The sequence below is a fragment of the Lepisosteus platostomus genome, chromosome 6 (assembly GCF_059453375.1).
Source record: "Lepisosteus platostomus isolate fLepPlt1 chromosome 6, fLepPlt1.hap1, whole genome shotgun sequence".
NCBI lineage: Eukaryota > Metazoa > Chordata > Actinopteri > Semionotiformes > Lepisosteidae > Lepisosteus > Lepisosteus platostomus.
This window is the reverse complement of record NC_142616.1, coordinates 43,177,078-43,199,387: the sequence shown is the minus strand read 5'-3', so window position 1 is coordinate 43,199,387 and position 22,310 is coordinate 43,177,078. Positions and strand designations below refer to the sequence as shown.

General features: G+C 43.4%; 1 protein-coding gene across 2 annotated transcripts in view; it reads left to right on the top strand.

Annotated features, from left to right (window-relative positions):
* Positions 1-22,310, top strand: part of LOC148661752 (slit homolog 1 protein-like) — a 158,803-nt gene that overhangs the window by 111,919 nt on the left and 24,574 nt on the right. For both annotated transcript variants that reach the window (XM_088635947.1, XM_088635948.1), the window contains exons 10-24: positions 857-928; positions 3,251-3,322; positions 3,870-3,941; positions 5,001-5,144; positions 7,758-7,921; positions 8,948-8,971; positions 14,597-14,741; positions 15,546-15,620; positions 16,061-16,204; positions 16,574-16,717; positions 17,650-17,816; positions 18,494-18,626; positions 21,056-21,124; positions 21,231-21,302; positions 21,755-21,826. In XM_088635947.1, coding sequence (XP_088492073.1) covers positions 857-928; positions 3,251-3,322; positions 3,870-3,941; positions 5,001-5,144; positions 7,758-7,921; positions 8,948-8,971; positions 14,597-14,741; positions 15,546-15,620; positions 16,061-16,204; positions 16,574-16,717; positions 17,650-17,816; positions 18,494-18,626; positions 21,056-21,124; positions 21,231-21,302; positions 21,755-21,826 — 1,569 coding nt within the window. The remainder of the gene's footprint in view (positions 1-856; positions 929-3,250; positions 3,323-3,869; positions 3,942-5,000; positions 5,145-7,757; positions 7,922-8,947; positions 8,972-14,596; positions 14,742-15,545; positions 15,621-16,060; positions 16,205-16,573; positions 16,718-17,649; positions 17,817-18,493; positions 18,627-21,055; positions 21,125-21,230; positions 21,303-21,754; positions 21,827-22,310) is intronic.

The window sequence follows — 22,310 nt, the reverse complement described above, 5'->3', positions numbered from 1 at the left end:
CATGAATTCTTCAGTATAACTGTAAGAAAAATTGAGGAGCAACCTCCAGACACAAAAGAGAAACACAGCTCAAACAAGACAATGTAGCTGGAAAAAGTGGAAATTGCATTTGGGTTATTTCTTAATCACTCAGGGAGGTGGTGTATGTTTGTCCAAAATAATTACAAACATTTTATGTAATTGGTAATTTAAAGAAATGGACAGCAGCATAGGAACAATATTTACAACACGGAGAAGCTGCTTCACCTGCCTAATAACAGTTATTTGAATTGCCTCATCACATGAGTGTTGTGGGGTGTGTGGTGGGGTTTTGAGGTTGTGGGAGTCTGGAACAAGCTACTCTTCCGTGTTTTCAAACTGATACCTGGCTTTGTTCAAGAAACAGCTATTATTATTATTATTTTTTTTTTTTTTTTATTGTTGTTGTTGTTGTTGTTGTTGTTGTTGTTGTTGTTGTTGTTGTTGTTGTCATTAATGAAACAATATCTGAAAAAGTGCAACTGATGCACCATTTAGTTACATGAATCGAAAACTCAGCAAAATCTGTTTTACCTCCTAAGCTTAAACTACGGACATAGTAGGTCTTGACTGAAACAGGTTTTCTTTCAAGACATGCCTTCACATAATAATAATAATCCTTAAACATATACAGTATGTATATACAGTATAGTGCATTCAACTCCACTCAAGGTGCTTTACAGATAATGGGGACTCCCTTCTTCCACCACAGATGTGTCAAACCCACCTTCAATCATCTGCACAAAGTCACCAGTGCACACAGGACACTCAACACATGTCGGGGTGGGGGGATATGTGGACTGTTGAAGGCTTGACTGTTTTGTCTCTGTCTCCACAGACGCCTGGAACAGAATGGGATCAAGTCTGTGCCACCCGGAGCCTTCTCCCCCTACAAGAAGCTTCGTAGAATGTAAGTTAAATTCAGCGCACATCGTTCTGATAAGCATCCACAATCCGCCTCATAGAGTGAGTGTTCAATCACGTAACAACAGCAGTGTCCACACATTAATGTCTGATCTTAATCAGATCTCAGAAGTTAAGAGAGGCTTGACCAACGTGGTGAGAACCTGGAAAGGTCACCCGTAACTAAAAGCAGGTTGTTGCTTTAAGTGTGCTGGTGGACCAGAAGGTGGTGCTCTCCTTTGGGTGAGAACGTCTCCCCCTTTTCTGCTGTGTTTATTGGCTGCATGTCTTTTGTGGATGAAGTGGCTTCCCTCCTCCTTGTAAAGCAGTGGGGGATTCACTTGGAGGGATAAGTACTGCAATACGTTATTTTTTACATTTTTTATTGGGTTTGTATGTTGAATAGCCTTTTAGTGAAAAGCCAGGGTGTTACAAATGCTGCTTGGGATTGCCTTTCCATTGTTTTGAGAATCTTGCTTCATTCTAGTTAGTAAAGAAAATGCAGTACGAATAAAACAAATTTCTATTCCATACCCTTACGAAATGTAAATGTCTTGATCATTCTTAGTTTGGATCATCCTGCTGTTGTATTCTGGAATAATTCAGTGGTTTTGGAGTGCTGGGGGGGTTTTCATCTTTCCCATGCCAAGACACAGCCAGTCTGCGCTGTATATGCAAATCGTGAGTTTTCCATAAATTGTGGGACTCGCGTCACGTAATTACGGTCTTGTGAAATACGTGTGTGTGACTGGGTGGTTACAGTGGTGAGCTATTCCTCCACCACACCCACAGAGATGCCACACACTGACATTTATCATCATTCTGTTTACAGCAGCGCACACACCACAAACCTTCCCTTGCTCGTCTCTCAGGAATAGCTGTCTGGCTTGGGAAAAGAAACAGCATTTTTTACTTTGGCTCAATAGCCCTTCCTTTGCCTCTGGTGGCCCAGTGGCTGGGTACACCAACACGAGGTCCTGTTAAACCTGCAAGCAAAAATAAACCCTTTTTTTCCTGCTTGCCTTTCTTTGGTCACTGCTCTCCCAAGCCCTGCTAACCTCAGAGACAGTCACTGCAGAGGCCTGTGAGGCCCAGCACTACATTCCCAGCTTTTAAAATCAAAATGTTCCTGTCTGAATTAACTACAAATATAAATAGGGAGCTGACATTACAATATATTTACTGTACACACGAGCTCTGTGCTTACGTGTACTGACAACTTAAATTCAGGAAATGTGGCATGATGATTGTTATATGAAGTTTATTAAAGTATGTCCATCAATAAAATCAATCATTTCTAACATTTGCAAGAAATCAAAGTTACAGAAACAGTATGTCTTCTATGAAACCTACACACTACTGCGTCCATATACTATAAATAGAGCATTGGCATTTAAAAATGTGAAAAGCACGTCTCCCCCTATTACACAATATACAGTATATACAACTATACTATGAATACCTCCTGCAGCAATGTTAACACTAGCCTCACTTCTGGATATTGCAGAACAACAATCTAGACGATGCATAATGAATGGTTCAAAAGTTCTTGTGTGATTTGTGTTGGACGTTTTGTAGCATCTGCATCTCATCACTGTTCGATTAAATACAGCAGAGCTCCTTCCCTTATACAGTATGAACTGCCATTGCATAGGATACAATATACAGTAGCTCATGCTTTAGTGCTTAAAATTCACTCCATCTACTTTTCCATCTCCATTTAATGCACTGAGAAATGTTACAGTACAAGTCACCTGTCTTAGGTCTGTAATATCCTTCGGGGGTATTTCCCAAGCCAATATCAACCATTTAGAGCAGCTAAAAAATATCAGATGTATTGGGTTGCCCTGAGATGAAATCCTTGCATATTTCAGCTGTTTTCAATTGACAAAAGGAGCGACAGTCTCTTGAACGTGAACTTGATGAAAAGCCAGTACATTCAGCATGAGCGTGATTCTCATGAAGCACCTTCAAGCACTTCATAAGCATAACAAACCACAGGCGTCAAGAGAGATGGAGACTTCCTTGTACCTGTTAATGGCATGACTCAGAACTGCATACCATGTGCTTATGTAAAAAGCCGATGGCATCCACCAGCCACAGCATACTTCTCAAGGGAGAGCCTGGTACTAATTACCACAAGCCTGAGAGGCTGTCATTCAGGTGTGTGTGTGAAGAGCATCCCTCCAGAATAGAAAGTTTAGATTGAAGCGGCGGCTCTAATTGAATTGTCTCGTTATCAGCAGTGGAGCCCTTTGGAGGCCTGGGGTCAGAATGGTGTGTGGAAGATACTAGCACTGAATCTTGTTTTGTGTTTCGTTTCCTACAGAGACCTCAGCAACAACCAGATTGCAGAGATTGCTCCCGATGCCTTCCAAGGCCTGCGCTCTCTCAACTCGCTGTGAGTGGCTGATGTGCGCATGTGATGGATGGGCTCCAGTATTATGACACCATGCCCGGGCATGTGTGAACGCTAGTTCTTTTCATGTGTGAATGTGTCAGTCTCATGGTGTCTGCAAATGGTAACCACTTAGCATCTCAACAGCTTCTTCTCCAGTGCAATTACATAAGTTAAAGAGAACACATAAATACAGATGTAGTATTTATATAAATGTGGACCTGTGCATGTTCTTTGTTTGTAGTGTGTACTTATTATTGATTATGTCTGTGTTTTTGCACCAAGGCACCAGGTCAAATTTCTTGGACATGTAACATACTTGGCAAATAAAAGGGATAACTGGTTACTGTTTATTGATTTGTGTTTCTCTGCCTGCTGTAGGCTGGTGGGCAATTTTTTGATAAAGGTTAAGAGAGATTGAGACGCAGACAGCCACGGGCCTAAGAAAACAATTCAGAATTCAGAGTTTTAATCAGTGTGCCAATGTATAACAGTAGGAAAAATATGAATAGCTGTATTAAAAAAAAACACGCCACCTTTTTCCTTTCAGGGTTCTATATGGGAATAAAATCACTGAGCTGCCCAAAGGTGTGTTTGATGGACTATACTCCCTGCAGCTGCTGTGAGTAACAAAGACGAAGAGACAAATTCTGTTTTAACACTCTACATCACTGTGGTGGGGAAAAAAGAGAGGTTCTCTTTCATAAATGTATGTCAATAAATTAACATACGTGTGTCAAACATTTATCTTTTAAAAATATATTGAACAATTATAAGTCATGATGTTAGGTGGGAATTCAATATTTGCATATTTCTTCTACTTATATTTTTATAGCAAGGATTATGGAAACCTTACATGCAATTGATGCATCAGCATAGAATTTATTCAGTTAGAAACTGTAATTGTGATAATAATTTGCTTATACACAAATACAGAACACAGGGTAGTGTTCAGACTGTATACTGTATTAAACACAATTATACTCTTAATTATACAGTTGGGACTGCAAAACACTGTAATTATAAATGAATGCTGTATTGATAAGTTGAAATATTTACTATAACAATTGAAGAATGGCCTCTCACAACAGCAGTTGTGGTTTTCTCCTATTGTAAAGAAAGATGGATCTGGTCTTCTCTGGTATGTTACTGTGTTGTAACAAATTGAAGACAGCTTTCTGAGCCAGCATATACTGTAACAGACTATGATGTGCTCACAAAAATTCCAACAGTAAAAATCTAATCTATTTAAAAGTTTCCAATTCTTTGTTTCCACACTTGTACTGGGTCTGGCACAGTGGCATGGCAGTTAGCACTGCTGGGTTTGATTCTGGCCTGGAGTGCATTCTGTACGGAGTTTGCGTGTCCTGCCATGTCTGTGTGGTTCTTCCAGGTGCTCTAGTTTCTTGTTTTAATTGATTTCTCTGGCTGCTAGCCCATCCACAGTGTAGTACTGTCTTCCCCTGTATTCATCCAGGACAGGCTCAGGGCTGCTTTGAGCATTACCAGGAATAAGCGGATTTCTGATAATGGCTGTATACACATTGTTTCTTGCTAGATCTGTACATTAATGGGGGAAGGTACAAGTTTTAAAAATCCATCTGGCTTGGTGCCATCTGTGTGCATCCAGATGATGTTGGTTTATTTTCCGAATGAACCTGATAGCTCTCTCTCTCTCCAGGTTGCTGAATGCCAATAAGATTCACTGTGTGAGAGCCGACGCTTTTCAGGACCTGCAGAACCTGTCCCTGCTCTCCCTCTATGACAACAAGATCCAGACTCTGGCCAAGGGCACCTTCACTGCCCTGCGAGCCATCCAGACACTGTGAGTCTGTCAGCACCCTGTATACACGCACACTATTGCTCAGAAATACAGTCTTGCACAGATGCAGTAAATTGCTCACATTGTTTGTTATCTAATAGGATATATGCATTAGACAGGATAGTGGCACCGTACTCAGCATTGCTGCTTTGTAACTCAGATTTGTGGGTTCGATTCCAGAGTGGGATGTATTCTAAATGCTTTCTTTTTCACCCGGTGCTCTGGTTTCCTTTAATGTGCGGTCTGGGTTTGTTGACATCTCTAACTTGTCCACTACATGTGTGCATGCACCCCTGAGAAGGACTGGTGTCCTGTTCAGGGTGTATTCTGTCTCCTGTTCAGCACAACACTGAGTTGTAACCATTTTGACTGTTGCCAAAATTTAGCCAAAGTGGTTGTTGAAGATGGACAGATACATACATAGATCATAGAATAGCTAATTAGAACTTGTGGCCTAACATAATAAGGAAATATTGACTTAATTTGAGGTTCTGTCCTGTAGAAAGGTTAAATTAAAGAGAATACGTGAGGAATGAACAACAGAGATGACACGACAATTTCGGACAAGGAACATTTATTGTATGGACTGTGGATGGGGCACAGGCACTTTTCATGTGAGGAGACACGTAGTGAAAACTGACAGGGTGAAAGGGTCACAAGGAAAAAATCTTCCACGTCAACAATACTAACACAAATTCCCAAATTTGTACAGCATGCGCGCGCTCACATCTATGCTAACCACTTAGATCCAAAACTTTATCCATCCATTTTTAGCCACTTCTTCCAATGCAGGGCCATGGGGAGGCTGAGTCTATCCTGACGAGCAAAGGGCAGAGCACACCCTGGATGGGATGCGAGTTGATCGCAACAGAGGCACACAGACACGCACAGATGTGTTTTTCGATTATGCAAAGCCTCCGCTTGACGCCCCATTACTTTTAAAACATTTTCTGTCTTCCAGTGGTCCAAAAAATACGTTTTTAATCAATTATAAGCTTCTTATTCTGTTAAAAAAACTATATTTACTATAAGGTAAATTAGCAGTGACCTGTTGTCATACCAACTGTTGTATTTCTCATGGGGTACGTCTGACTCCATATACTGTAAGACTACACACAATATTAGATTGTATGTACAATTATATGCGCAGTGAGCAGCATTAGTTTTCCATGCGGATACTCTTTTTCTCATAAATTTCTGTGTCTACCTCTTCTACTGCAATTCAGCATTTCTGAACGTTGTCCTAATACTCCTTCAGTGTAGCACAGTGGGATCTAAAACTGGGGTTCGTAATTCACATCCCCTCACATGTTCACCTGACACTCCTGCCTCACAGCCTAACATGCAGGAAATGTCAGCTGGGCAACAACTGCACAACTAGGGTTAAACGAGTGTTATATATGGTTATAGTTTCATGAAAAATAAAAATAAACTCTGACCCTGTACCGTATTCTACAGTCTCAAATTAGATACAGGACTTGGAACGAGGGCTGTACCATGTGCTGGAGAGCAATTAGGATGCCATGCAAAACACACATAACTTTCACACATTTGCTAGAACACTGCTAGGGGCTGAAGAGACACTGGATTTGACAAGGTGATGGAAATCCTCATCCAGAGGCCTAGCATTTGGCCATGTCACGCACTGCACAGGAAGGAAGAAATGAAATTAATTTGTGAAGGATGTGATCGTAGAGGAACAGAATGATATTTTATTGCTTTGATAGTTGTACTAGTTTTTTATTAGCCTTAGATTTAGAGAACAGCACAGTATTTTGGTTGTTGTTTTATTTTTTGTTATCTGGAAGTGCAAAGTCCACCATTTTTAAAAGCAAAAAGTAACAAAAAACAGCATTTTCAAGCTGCAGAATTCTCTTCCAGCTCGCCCATTCTCAGGAATAGCTGTGGTGCCGAGAGCAGTCTGTCTGCCCCCTGCTGCTTAAGAGCTGCCGCTTCCCTGATAACAGCCTGTGCTGTTATTTCCTGATAACAGATTGAGTGCCTTGCTGAGTAGCAACAAATTTCTTTTTGTTGTTTTTTGAAGCAATTATAAAAATGTAAAAGTGTGCTATGAGCCAACATTCAGTAGGCATATACTAATATTTTTAACATACTGTATATTTGTTATATTAATTTTGGCAATATAATGTTATTATTATTTAGTTTGGGGAAAATGCAGTGGCGATCATCTGGTTTGTCCCATTCGAGTGCGAGAGGAGAGTTGTTCTTTATTTTAATACATCATGAGGTGACCGCTTCGAATCTTGAGCATGAAGCTTTCATCTGTTTAACAAATATTCAATTTAACATCTTTTTAATTCTAGAATTCTATTAAAATAGGTTGTCAGTGTTAACATATTAGTATTATTTTAGTGTCTTTTAACATTTCAATGACCTCTTCTTTACACACCCAATTGTCAGTCATATGCATACATATTGCCTTCTCGCATTGCTGTACTGTACATAAACAGCCGACCTCCCTCTGAGCGAGAGACCTTTCTACACACGTTCAGATGTGACGTGCAGCTCTATGGACAGCCAATAACAGATCTGTAACACAGGTGGAAAGTGCCCTGTCAGGAACTAAGCCTGCCCTTCTCCCTTCCCTTCCTGCAGACACTTAGCGCAAAACCCCTTCATCTGTGACTGTAACCTGAAGTGGCTGGCGGACTACCTGCGCTCCAACCCCATCGAGACGAGCGGCGCACGCTGCGCCAGCCCCCGCCGTCTCGCCAACAAGCGCATCGGGCAGATCAAGAGCAAGAAGTTCCGCTGCTCAGGTGGGCCCGGGTCCCTTCATTCTGCCATCTGCATCCCCTGTCTTTCCTTCCTCTTCCACCTCCCTCTTTTCTCTCTTCCCAGCACCCAGTAGCTCCCTTCTTCCTCTTTCCCTCTCCCACACAACCCCAGCAGCCACCCGAAATCTCCTCTCTTCACCGCAGCTGCGACAGAAGCAATAGCAGCACATTACCCCTTTCTGCTTCCCTTGACTTGTCAGCATTAAGAACAGGTGTCTGGTGTGCTTGATTTGAAATGCCAGGCAGCTTCAGACTGATCAATACTACTTGAAAAGGGAAAAAAAAACCTGGCTTCCTGCTGGCCCTGTCCCCCAGGCTGCTGAACTGTGCGAATCCAATCCCAGGCAGTGCAGGGGATCTTGCTGGAGGAGGCATTGTAAGCTCTGCTGCCAGGACCGGTCAGAGGGAGTAAGATTAGATTTTTTATTAATGCATTAACACATTGTGAGTCTGGTTTCACATTAACCCCCCCCCCAACGCTGACATCACCTCCAAGGCCTTGGGATTGGGTTTCTACTACATTGCGGCCAGAGTTCTCAAAGCCTTTTAATGCCTTTTAGCGTCTTTGTAGGCTGCGGCTTAGCGGGTTGGCATTTGCCTTGCTCGCGGTTAGCTGCTGCTGGTTTACAATGGATGTTCAGCTAATCCCTTCTGAATGTCGGTGCCCCAGTGAATATGCAAGGGTGTTTGAGCAATGACTGGCTGCTCAATTTCGCTTCCTACTGCCCTAGTTTATCACGCTTACCAACCTTCTCACTTTCCGCTGGACTTAACAGCTCTTTGCCAGGTTCTTCATCACCCAGAACCCATGTAAGAAATGGCCACTTGACAGCAGCTTTCCATTTCAGTCTGGAACCATTAGACTATTTAATTTGTTTGTTATACAGCGTTAATCGTGCAGTTAAGATGGGGCCAGTTTGTGGATTCAGAGTGGATATCTCCCTCTCCTCTTGCCAGAGTAACTGCATGAGGTGTCAAGTAATATTTTTTTCTCTGTTCTCTCCACAGCAAAAGAGCAGTACTTCATCCCAGGTGAGTCCCCTGTCTGTCAGCTGTAAGTTCTCTTTTGTTTCTCTTGCCTTTTCTCCAATTTCCCACTCACTCACTCAGGGAAGCTAGGTGGAAACTGGTCTCCACACAACTCCAGGCCCAGTAAAGCAGTTTTGATTTGTTTGGAATCTCCCCAGGAGTCTCCACAGTGTTCCTGACCCCTCTGTCTCAGTGACAGTCTGTCATCCTGTGGATTCTGTGAGAGCACAGGTCCTACACCTTACAGAATAACAATACAGCGATCTTACAGAGCAGGGCTTCCCCATCCTGGTCCAAGAGTCCCACACACCTACCGCAGGTTTTTGTACAAGCCAAGCTCTCAGTTTCACAGTGGAATGCTTAACTGACTTAATAATGGATTAATTTTGAACTGTTTGACAACTTCTTGTTGGGTATTGCCTATTGGGATTTGTACACACTCATTTTTGTTTAGTTTAATCTTCCCCCACCTCTTCACTGCTGTTTCATTATTTGTTTTGTTGTAAATGTTCAGCTTGTTTTTTTCCTTTGTCTGTGATTCTGTGTACTATAACCTATAAGTAAACTCCCACAATTATTCTTTGCCACCCTACTTTGTTGATTTCTACACCAGCTTCTCAGCAGTACTTTCCATACTTTTTCTGGGAGATCACCTTGTCATCTGGTTATTGTTTCAATGGAGTTCTTAATCACAGGCTCATTGATTTCAGTTTTCTATTTGGCATTTTTCCTAATTTGTTTTCAGCTTTTAAGATGTCAGATGGGATCTATAATAAATATCCACCCTGTACCAACTGCTGAGTTTCAGAACTGCCTTCATTCAGTTATGCTGCCTGAAATGTAACCAATTGGAACTTTGCAAAAGGAAAAAAGTGCTCTCTGTGGGAGTCTGATACAGTTTCACTCCCAGTGTTTGTTCATCAACTTATTAATTATTAACTAATTGATTAGTAAGAACTGTTCAGTCATAAGTAACAGCGAGCAATTTGAACAGAGGTTCTGGGGGGCGGAAGTTGTTGGAAACCACAGCCCTGAAATTTCTGATAGCACTGATGGCACTTTTGATAGCGCTGACCGAAGAAACAAAGTAGATAAAAGTTTAAACAAACAAGCAGATTTATTAAGCCATCAATTAGCAGTGGTGAATCAGAGCACCGCTAGAACGAGTACCAGTGACCGCAGCAGTCCTCCAGGACCAGGGCTGGGAGCCACTGTTCTACATCACTGCCACTAGGCTATCAGAGCAGTTCCCACTTGCATGTCTTTCTTCTTTACTCTGCTTTCCACAACTTACACTAAAGACATTATAAGACGGGTGGCACAGTGGTACAGGGGTTAACATTACTGCCATGCAGTGCTGGGGCCCTGGGTTCAGTTCTGGACCTGGGATCTTATCTGTGTGGAGTTTGTAATGTTCTCCCCATGTTCACGTGAGTTTCCTCCCAAAGACCAAAGACATACTGGTATGTTAATTGGCTACTGGGAAAACTGACTCTGGTGTGAGGGTGTGCATGTCTGTGTCTGTGTGTTCCCTGTGATGGACTGGCGTCCTATCCAGGGTGTACCTTGTCTTGCACCCATTGCGTGCCGAGATCCCCCACAGCACTGAATTGGCTGAAGCGTTTAGAAAACGAACAAATGGATAATATCAGACAGTAATATCTAAAGCAGCCACTTACGTGAACTGGCAATGTACAACAGAACAGTTGCACTAGTTTCTGCAGAGAGCACAAAACTGGAGACTTTGCGCTGGCATCCATAGCTGTTTCCTAATCTTTTAACAAGAGTGCCTGCAGGAAAAGAATTTCATGAGAAAGTGGTAAACTAAGCAAAGTACAGCCCCAACACTGGCAAAAAGTGTATTGGAAACTGGAAGAAACCAGGAAAAAAGATGAAAGAGCCGCTTGATTAATGAGCCATCAGTCCTTGTCATACTGAAACTGAAATATTCAGACTCATGCATCCTGAATATCCAAGAACACTGCAGACAGAAAATGTCAGCTATAAAAACAGCCTGTTAGACAATATAATTGGGGGCCTACTAAAACAACATATAACATTGTGATTTCATTAACAGCCATTAGTAAAATACATCTAATCTCAAACTAAATAACAAATGTTTCAATTTCGCCAGATCATTTTATTGTGTCACAGATTCTGTTCCAAAGAGAAAAGAATGACTTCATACAGATTTAATGCATTTAAATATGTGAACATCAGTGTATTCATAGCCTTGGCTGACATGATCTGTGAGAATGGTGATGATGGTTTCACCACTTCATCAAACCAGTAATGGCAGCAAACAGTACAGGCCTGGTGGAAACAGACAGACACTGAATGGTGACCTTTTACTTGAGGTGATGAAGCCCAAATACTGTGAAGTTATCTGATTTGTCTATCCAAGAGGTTTTGAAGCAGTGTGATTGGTTAAATGACTGTAGCACATTATATAGTGGCTGTAGACAAGGTACAGAAGAGCAACACAGGACCAGAACAGGGATTAAGGCACATTGGAGAAATCCAATGGACAGGCAACCTGAGTGGAGCAGCATCCATTTCAATAGATTCAGAATGACATGAAGGCCAGAACACAGAGGCCTGTGAGAGGTTGTGGTGTAGGAAGAACTGTGGTGTAGCTTTCGGGACTTTCTGAAGAGTGGAGAAACGTCCTTTTCTCTTTTCCTGGCAAGCTCTAAAGGGATCAGGTTTTGCTTTTCTTGCTTTCACTCATGAGCTCCCCGTTACCACACTGGCTGGTTGTACAAAATAGTCAAGGTGCTGCCACCGGCCAGTGTATAGAGGTCCAGTGGAATCAAGGCTGTTTGGCTCCATCCAAGAGCTCCGATCTCTTACCCTGCAGGAGCTCCCGTTCTGTCTCTGGCAATAAAAGTGAAAAATCCCACTGCCTGAGAAGCAGGTAAAGTGTGCTGTTTGCAGGAAGTTCTGACAGCTCATTGCTTAATGCCACTGCCTCTGTAAGCTTCTCTGCTCTTTCAAAACTATCCTATATCTCTTTGGCTTTGTGGAAAGTAATTAGTTGGCCAAAGCAATCTGTCTTCTCCTCTTTCTTTAAATTCTGAGAGACCTAACCATTTCTTTACTGCCTTTGCATTTTTTCTGCTCCATTAAACGCCCTTTCAGCATGACTTGGATCCAAAACAATTATAGTCAAGTAACCTCAACAATCTGTCACTCAGTTTCCTAGGTTACCATGGGGAGCTTGCGGTCAGCCTCTGTAATATTAAAATTTCGATCTCAGTCTCATGTAAAAACACATTTTTCATTTTTTTAATAACAATGGTATAATTTAGGGCGGCATGGTGGCGCAGTGGTTTGCCTTATTGCCTCGCAGCTCAGGGGCCCTGGGCTCCGTTTTGGACCTGGGGAGCTATCTGCACGGTGTTTGTATGTTCTTGCCTCATTCGTGTGGATTTCCTTCAGTTTCCTTCTACAGTCCAAAGACATGCTGGGAGGTTAATTGGCTTCTGGAAAAACTGGCCCTTGGTGTGAGTGTGTGCGTGTCTGTCTGCCATGCTATGGACTGACATCCCGTCCAGAGTGAATGCCGTCTTGTGCCCGTTACTTGCTGGGATAGGTTCCAGCTCCCCCACAACCCTAAATTGGATGAAGCAGTTTGAGAATGGATGAAAGAGTGGATGGGCAATGCTTACTCATTAGAAAATATCCCAGTAAATAACAATACTGCAGATAGAAGTGAAGCAACTGTGATGCAATACAAAGTGATATGGAAGGGGTAGGAAATGAAATACAATAGGCATTAAAAAATCTAAATATAGTTCTGCCTGGATCTTGCTCATCAGAGCTTTGTCTCAAAGATGACTCCATGTACAGTGAAAGAGTGTTTCCCCCACTGTCTCTTTGCTATCTGCTGTCCCTGCGTGTTCTTAATATAACTAACTTTGCCAAGGGCTTGGAGGTGGTCTCCATGCAAACTGCTCTTCAGGCTCTTTGGTGCTATACGGTGTTGTGAATTGTACAGCCCCCCCTTTGCAAAAGCAGAATAATTCAGGGCTATGGAGGTGCGTAGTCTTGGTGTGGACAGACGACCTGCCACTCAAAGCTGCAAATAAGATCAGATCACTTTAGTAGCCCTATACAATTTCATGCATTAGGAATTTGTCTTTTCACATACCCCAGCTTGCTCTCCAAGAGACACACAGGCACACACAGTCGGGAAGAGAGAAGCTTGGGGTCAGAGCACAGGGACAGCCATTTATATGGCACCCCTAGAGCAGTTGGGTTTAAGGGCCTTGCTCAGGGGCCCAACGAAGTAGGATTCCTCCACCAGCCTTAAGATTTGAACAGGCAACCTTCCAGTCACTGGCTGACCACAGAGCCACCACTCCACCCTAAATGGGTCTCTATACCTTGTAAATAGGCTCAAGGAGTGTCAAATGATTAATCTATTATATTACCAGTGATTGAAATCCCCCTTCTCAAATGAGTGCAATTAGTGATGTCTGGGTGTATAAAGGGCTTTCATTGTGTTAGCTGCCTCATCTAAGGGTGGGTCTGTTATTTTTGTGTGCTGTGTTACTACTGCATGTTAAGCCACAAGTCCGGCTCTATACTGTCACTGGCACTCACGAGGACTGGAGCAGAAGTGACATCTAAAGCTAGACTGGTGTCTTTCAGTAGCTAAGTAATTTCAAATATTGCAATATTTTGAAATGAAAAGTCCTGAAAGGTGGAGAACGTGCGTATTGATTCTGCTTGCAACCTAGAACAGATTTTGCTAAAAGTTTATGGAAACAAAGAATATAATAATAATAAGAATTCCTTACAGTTATATACTGTAGCGCTTTTGTGGACATTCCACTCAAAGCATGTTACAGGTAATGGGGATCCCCTCCACCACCACCACCAGTGTGCAGCCCCACCTGGGTGATGAAACATGATGTGATGCACCAGTACACTCACCACACATCAGCTATAAGTGGGGAGGAGAACAGAGTGATGAAGCCAGTTCATAGATGGGGATTATTAGGAGGCCATGATTGGCAAGGGCCAATGGGAAATTTGGCCAGGACACCAGGGTTATACCCCTAGTTTATAAGAAATGCCCTGGAATTTTTAATGACCACATAGAGTCAGGACCTTGGTTTTACGTTTCATCTGAAGGACGGCACCTTTTTATAGTATAGTGTCCCCGTCACTATACTGGGGCATTAGGACCCACACAGACCACAGGGTGAGCACCCCCTGCTGGCCCCACTAACACTTCTTCCACTAGCAACCTTAGTTTTTCCCTGGAGGTCTCCCATCCAGGTACTGACCAGGCTCACACCTGGAGAGCTTCAGTGGGTTGCCAGTTGCGAGTTGCATAGTGATATGGTTGCTGATATTAGACTGGGTACAGACGAGAGGAGACCATTCGACCCATCTAGCCCATTTAGCAGTCATTAGTTCATTGATCCAAGGGTCTCATACTGTTTTTTGAAAGAAGGCAGGATATCGCCTTCAACAACATGGCTGTGTAGCTTGATCCATACTCACACAACTCAGACCTGTTGTGAGTATTGGCGTAATTAATTCTTGGGGGGAAAGCTTTGCTCCTGTTTCCTCCTTGCTGAGTGTCATCTTGACACTTTTTTGGGACCTTTCCAGGCACTGAGGATACACGTCTTAATAATGAGTGCAACAGTGACCCTGTGTGCCCACCCAAGTGTCGCTGTGAGTCCAGCGTGGTGGACTGCTCCAACCTGCGTCTTACCAAGATTCCTGAGCACATTCCGGCCTCCACCACAGAACTGTGAGCACACCCGCCGTCAGCAGCACACACACTGCAACACACGGCTTGGTGCACCATTGCCTGCCTTTACAGTGAACACTGGAGAATGAAACAAGACCCACACTGTTGTGATATCAAAGCCTCTAAGCTTTTTTTGTGTAATTGTTTGCTAAAAAATGTTAATATTATTGAACCTTTTGGGTACAAAAGAGGCATAAAATTAATTTTTATGAGCCATTAAACTTTCATGGCAAGGTTTATTTAGGGACAACTATACCGTACACAGAAGCAAGTTAATAAAAGGATGGCGACATTATTTAGATCATTCCTTTAAATCTGTTGTTTATCGGATTCTTGATCATCAGGAATCTTACAGTGTACCTCTCAACCTGCAGCTCCTTTAGCAAATCACCTGTAATGGCTACATGGACACACAGTTTTTCACTGTATTCAGCATAACCGCACTACTTGTATGTATTGCATACACCATGCACACATAGCAGCTCTTTATTCCATTTCTATTGCATCTATTATTATGTAACCTTATTTTCATAACCTCAATTTTGTGATTTTTGTGTTTTTGTGATTCTTGTGATTTTTGTGAGCTCGCAGAAAAGACATTTCATTGTCAGCAACTACTGCTGCACGCTGTATTGTTGTGCATTTGATAAATAAACTTTGATTTGATTTGATTTCAAAGCATAATATTGCACAGATTTCATAGTGATAAGTTACACTATATGGCCTTTCTTTGGACATTGTGTAGTAGCATGTACTAGATAAGGGAAGTTTGGTTTTAGGACTTAATTTCTTGTCTTTTTGCAGGCGCCTGAACAACAATGAACTCTCAATCCTGGAAGCCACTGGTGTCTTTAAAACCCTAACCCAGCTCAAGAAAATGTAAGCATTAGTTTACCTTTATATTGTCCACATTGTCTCTCTGCCAAGGCAGCAGACATTTTAGTACAGGCTTACAGACTCCAGAGCTGTTGTTACCTGACTACAGGGACTAGTTTTTGAATATGTGCAGGGTACAAGCTACAAACATAACCTTAACGAGCAGTGTTTTATAATGTTAGAGCCTGCATAACCAGCTACTGAGTAACACGCCTTTTTGTAAGACTCCAATGTTAAGACAAATGGCACTTAGACAGAGCAGGGTTAATGAAGTCAACTAGGGTTCCAGAATATCTACAGTGATGTTGCTTTGGCAGAACTACAGCTGTGACATCGTTGTTGCACTATAGCAAGTTTGTTCCAAGTACAGGGTCCTGTCTTCATCAGTCCTCGCCTGCTTGCTGTGCTGCTGCTCATCTGTGCCCCTGTCTCTGCTTCTGCAGTAACCTGAGCAACAACAAGATCTCCGAGATTGAGGATGGGGCGTTTGAAGGGGCCTCCTCTGTCAATGAGCTGCACCTGACCGCCAATCAGCTGGACTCTGTCCGGAGCGGAATGTTCCGGGGAATGGAAGGACTGCGGATGCTGTGAGTAACTATTTTTAGTTTAAACTATACCATGCATTGTAAAAGATAGTGGAGGACCTGCAGCCCTTAAACCACCTGGACAGCTGCTGGGATGTGGCCAGGAGACCTGCATGAGCTGCTCTCTCAGAGGCCTGCTCTTTGCTACATTTCTTTCAGTGGATCACTGTTCACTGCTGCAGAGTTCTCCCCAGACCATGCTCCAGCTCCCCCACAGAACCCACAGGGGAGTTTTTACTCTCTATGTGATGTGATCCTGCTATGTACTGTCCCTTACTTGGCAGGCTTTGCATCATACTAATCCCACATGCCTGTCGTCAGCTATGATACAGCCCCATCACTCCCTCCCCTCTCTCTCTGTCTGTCTTGCAGGATGCTCCGGAACAATCGCATCAGCTGCATCCACAACAACAGCTTCACAGGACTGTCTAATGTGCGTCTGCTGTCTCTGTATGACAACCAGCTGACAACCATCTCTCCTGGGGCCTTTGACACCCTACAGTCACTCTCCACACTGTAAGCAGCAGCGTGGCAAGACCGAAATAACATTACAGTCCTAATATACACTCCTGAAACACTGTGTCCACCTGTGAGAGATGAATATGTACCACTGCACAGATAAATGTGTATAGAAATAAACTGAAACTCAAATCAAATGTAGAATAGAAAGTGTAGGATATGAGTATTAATCAGCTGTAACTATTTCACAACATTATAAAGCAGAACTCTCTCAAGAGACTTTTAATTCTGCTTTGCATTTTTTCACCCTAATAGAGACTCATAAGCAAGGAATCTGTGCCTTGACTGGTGAAAACTGATTTCACATGCTCAGAATGGTATTTCTCCCTCCCAACATGCATGGTGTAAACTAGAAAAAGAGTATTCAACTGCTGACAACTGCTTCTTTCACTTTGTACCATAAGTACACACAAGGAAATGTCAAGCACTTCTCAGTTTACATATCTCTATATTTTTAATGTCTTCTCAATGGTTTTGAAATCACATCTTTCTTTCAGCATATTTGCTTTCTTACGATGACTAAGCCACTTTGCAAAAACATTCCTTTTCTTGGTTTGCTAACCTGTTGACCTGACCTTATGACCTGATTAACTCTTGGACAGCCCTGTAAATACCCTGGTTTTGATTAGCTAAGTGTCTGCAGAATACCCACACTGTTCTATATTTCAGACACAACCAGGGATAAAGCCAATCTTACTAACTCGTGATTAGACTGGAGAAAAACTGCTCCCCTATGGTCAAATTTCATGGCAAATCGAATTGAATTTGCCTTTCAAAGCACAGAGTAACTATTGTATTGATCTGGTACCTCAAGTGCTTCCTCTCTTGTATTTGTAAGACTTTGACACACCACAACCTCACCCAGCTATTCCAGTCCACATGCCAGCCTTTTTGCTCACTCAGTTCCTTCCTTTCCCTGTTACTCTCAGGAATCTGCTGGCAAACTCCTTCAATTGCGACTGCCGGCTGGCCTGGCTCGGGGAGTGGCTCAGGAGCCGCAAGATAGTGACGGGCAACCCCCGGTGCCAGCGGCCCGCCTTCCTCAAGGAAATCCCCCTGCAGGACGTGGCCCTGCCTGACTTCCGCTGCGAGGAGGGTAAGAGCCGATCTGGGAATCTTCAGGTCCTGGCCAATGGGAGTGAGAAAGAGAGCAGCCGTTTTCCATCTTAAAGAGGATTGTAGAGATTTTCCCCCTTACGAGTTGAAACGCCTGGAGTTCGGCATAACAAAAAAGCAAAGTTGTTCCATGTCGCAGGGTTCGGGTACAATGACTTCATGCTCCTACTCAGTCTAGGAATCTCTTCCATAGGAAAAAATGTTTCTGCATGTTTCTCTATCTCAGGTCCATCTTTGCAGTATAGTATGTTCTGTAGTTTTGAAGAATTGTAAATGCTTCCTTGTGGGGAACTGCTGAGTGTCACCATAGTGAGACAATAGTAGTCTCAAGTTGTTTATTGACCTTTTCTGTATGATCACTTCAGAAACGACCTTCACTGACGCATTGCAGGCCAGATCAAAACTGAAGCCTTTATGCGTCCTCTGGTCCTTCTTCAACCTGTTTTATAAATCTTTCAAAACCGCAGAATAGGAATTCCAACATGTGAAACTGAAACGCCGTTGGCCTTAGTTTGATGTTAAAATGGAGGCAGGGATGGAGAAGGGCAATGGTGCAGAAATGAAAACAGGAATTCAGCCGTAATCCAGTGTCTTGCAACGCATGCATCTGTTACTGGCAGTGTCTGTGTTTGATGAGGATGTCCCTGGGTGTTGCAGGCCAGGAAGATGCCAGCTGTGTGCCCCGCCCACAGTGCCCCAGTGAGTGTACCTGCCTGGAGACGGTGGTGCGCTGCAGCAACAAGCACCTGCGGTCTCTGCCCAAGGGCATCCCCAGGAACGTCACCGAGCTGTGAGTGAGGGCAGGGGGATCTCGTGGCATCACGGCACGAAGAACTGTTGTCTTCCAACACTTTCCAAAGCCACCTATAGAGAATTCTCCCATTTTCAAACGATCCTTCCTGGCCCAATAAGTATGCGGTATTCCATCAAACAGAAAACGCAACACATATGCACAAAACAGGCCTTGTTGTGTGGTGCACACTGTGTGGTTCACCAAACTGGTGTCTGGGAAGAGTGAACTCCTCCACTATTGTATATGTGGTGAGCTGCTGCTTATCATCCTACAACAGAGCTCTGTAGTTCAGAGTCACTGACTTCAGATGGCACTGACATTGTGCCAATGGCTTCTGTGGAATTTTAGAAGCAAAAATGGAATTGTTTCCTTCTACAGTATTTCTTCTTTTACTTTTCATACTTGTATTAATCAGTTTCTAGGGATATTATCCTAGGAATTATCTGAGAAAAACAAGACCACAGAAGAACAACAGAAGGTCAGAAGTATGTTTAATCACAAGGCACGTCCCAAAAAAGGGTCCCCCAGGTCCTGGGACTGTGGCAGCGAACTCACACTTTGAAGCTGGAGGTTGCTTAACTAAATGCACACCTTCTGGCGAAAGTATGTTTTAATACCAGGGTCTTCACAAAAAGGCTGTCACCGCCTCCAACTTTCTTTCCTGCTCCTGTCAGGATTGTGGTTATTGACTCATCCTCAAGGCTTGTCCTTCCTGCTGTGTCTCACGCCCCCACACCTCTGTCAATCCCCTCACTGTCTGTGGGCTGGGCTGTCATTAAGGAGCTCAGGAGCCTAAGATGGGTGGCGGTGATCTCGGCCAGGTGTGCTGCCCCACTTTACACTTTCATCTCTGCAGTCTGCATCCGCCGTAGTAATGAAACACTGTCATTAGCCACATAATTCTGTGCCCAGGACCCTGAGGCTGTTTGCAATAATTAGCTATGGGCCTGAGTGTGCTGTCTTAAGATGCACAGGAGGGCACAAGCTTACTTCACCTATCAAATTCCCAGGATTCTGTCTGAGAGCTCCTGTGACTCACTCATTCACAGCCATATCCTGCTGTGTGTGAGACCATTGGCCCTTTCAGGGACATGTGAATGAATAAGGAGGATGAGCTGCCAGTGGGGAAGAGGAGCCACTGCTGTGACATTCACCCTCACGAGGGGGTGTGTCACAGTAGAGCGAGCAGAGAAACACGCTACCCACAGGCCTGTTCCCACTCCGGCCACAGTAAACATTCATCTACTGAGCCACAAAGTACCCCTGCTGTTTGACTGCCAGTGTGGGGAGCCACAGCTATTTCACTGGTAGTTGTCTAGGTGACCAAGATGAATTAAGGGGAGACCACAAGACTTTTCACAGGGCAGTCATAAAGCACACTGTGTTTGAAGTCTGACCCTTCGCAGCTTCGCTGGCAGCTCCCCTTGGTGAGAGCAGGAGCACAGAGGTGACTGGGAGAGGAAACTTGTCTTTGTCTGAGCCTTGCATCCCTGTGTGTCAAAGGCTGACAAAGCAGGAGGGAGTGAAGTCTAGCAGATGAGGTTTCACACCCTCTTTCCTCTTTGAGCGAAAACATAAGAGAAAAGTATGAATTGGTCTCAGTTTCTTGCACTGAGTATTTCCAACAATTTAAAAGGCATAGCCAAGGAATTTAGCAGTGGTGTTGTGGCCGAGAATCGAACGTACACTGTGACCTGTCCACAGCGGTGGGATACAGTAAGTTTGACTGGTGGGCACAGTGAGGTGGACATTTCTTTTAATCGGGTAAGCTGGTGGCAAAAGGAACCATGCTGAAATATTGAGAGGGGTTAGCTTTCCAAAATGCAGAGTAGTTCATTAAAGCCTTGGCTTGCAGGATGTAGTTTAAAGGCATGCAAAATGCCATTCAGCACAGACTGACCATCTTTCTGTCTTGTAAAAGATGCACAGGAGGGTACAAGCTTACTTTACCTATCACACTCCCAGGATTCTGCTTTGCTGAAGAAGCTTGCTACCATGCTGTTTGTTGAAGTAGCTTTTTGGCTTTGAAGTCTTTGACACAATTCTTTCAGTACAGAAGGCCAGTGCCTTTGAGGCAACAGAAACTCCATTCTTGGTCTCACTGTGCAGGACTAACCACTGTGTCTACTCCTGCATTCCAGAAGGGCCAGGGACACACATCGCTTTAATAAGCACCTTGGCTCTTACAATGTCTCCCATTCCTGTTCAACCGTCTGTATGGCCATGCGGCCCCGCATGATCCACAAGGTTGAGTCAGCAGCTGCAGATGTACAATTGATATTATTATAATTGCCAGCATCTGCACTTACTCTGCTAATCTGTTTCATCTATACAATAATGGCACGATAACTATATGTAGGAGTTAATGTAAAGGATCACACACTTGCGCTCCCAGATTAAATCCAGCTGTTTGTTTTTCTGTGCAGGTACTTGGATGGAAACCAGTTCAGCATGGTGCCAAGAGAATTGTCCACATTCAAATACCTCCAGCTTGTGTGAGTGTCGGACACCTCAAAGGCAGTTTCAGCTGGCACGCACTGTTTCTCTGCTTTGGCACTTTAGGTAACAAGTATTGACAGAGCTTCACCTGTTTCCTTTCAGGGATCTGAGCAACAACAAAATCAGCTCCCTGACGAACTCCTCGTTCGCTAACATGAGCCAGCTCACAACATTGTAAGTGGGATTTCAGTGATTGACAAAGTTCCTGAGATGGTTCATTTTGTTAGTTGTTTCTTGTACATCATTAAGGTGTAAATAAATTTGTGCTTACATTTCGGCTGATAGAGCCAACAGGTCAGTCAACTGCCTGGTTGTCCAAGCAGCTTGGAACATCATAAGAGTATTAGACATTGAAAACATTCTGTGACCAGTAAACTAAAAAAGAAGCTAGCAAGCTGTTGAAGACAGAATCAGTCAAGACATTTTTCTTCTCTTCAAATCAAGAAAGAGTCAGGCTTAGATTCATGAGGTGTTATGACTTGATGGAGCGTTTTGTTGTTTTACAAAAGCTCAGCCCAGCTTCTTGCTGAGTGAAAATGAAGGCCGTTGCCAGCAGGTGATAGAGAGTGGAGTCGTGAGTGTGTAGCGTTGGCTTAGCGTGTGTATCTGTCCTCTTTTGTATGCAGAATCCTCAGCTATAACTCCCTTCGCTGTATCCCAAGCCTGGCCTTCGGGGGACTGCGTTCACTGCGGCTGCTGTAAGACCAAACTCCCTTTTCATCCTCATACTGTACGAGCAAGGGTTTTCACACTTTTTTAAATATTTTTTTGCTACACTTATATTAAGTTCATCGGAAGAGCAGTGAATAGCATGACCAGAAAAGAGTATGTTCAAGTCCCAAATGCTGACAGGGCACTCCAGCCTGATAGCCCTTTATTGAATGGGAATAACCCATAGGGAGAGGCTAATACCTGCAATGGAGAAGTACACCTGTTCAAAGGTGTCTTGCTGAGCAATAGGAAACTGGAATGACTGGATGTGTTGTAGGCCAATAAGACTCGATAAGGGCAACAACTTAACCGGTCATATTTAAATGAGAAAGAGATCATAATTATGCAAGATGAGACAAATGACACAAACACAATTGGTCATAGGTCTTACAGTAGGTCTGTCAAGGGAAAACAGCATTAAACGGCATTACACTTGTTATGTCAGTAATGGAATAACGAATGCAAGCCCCC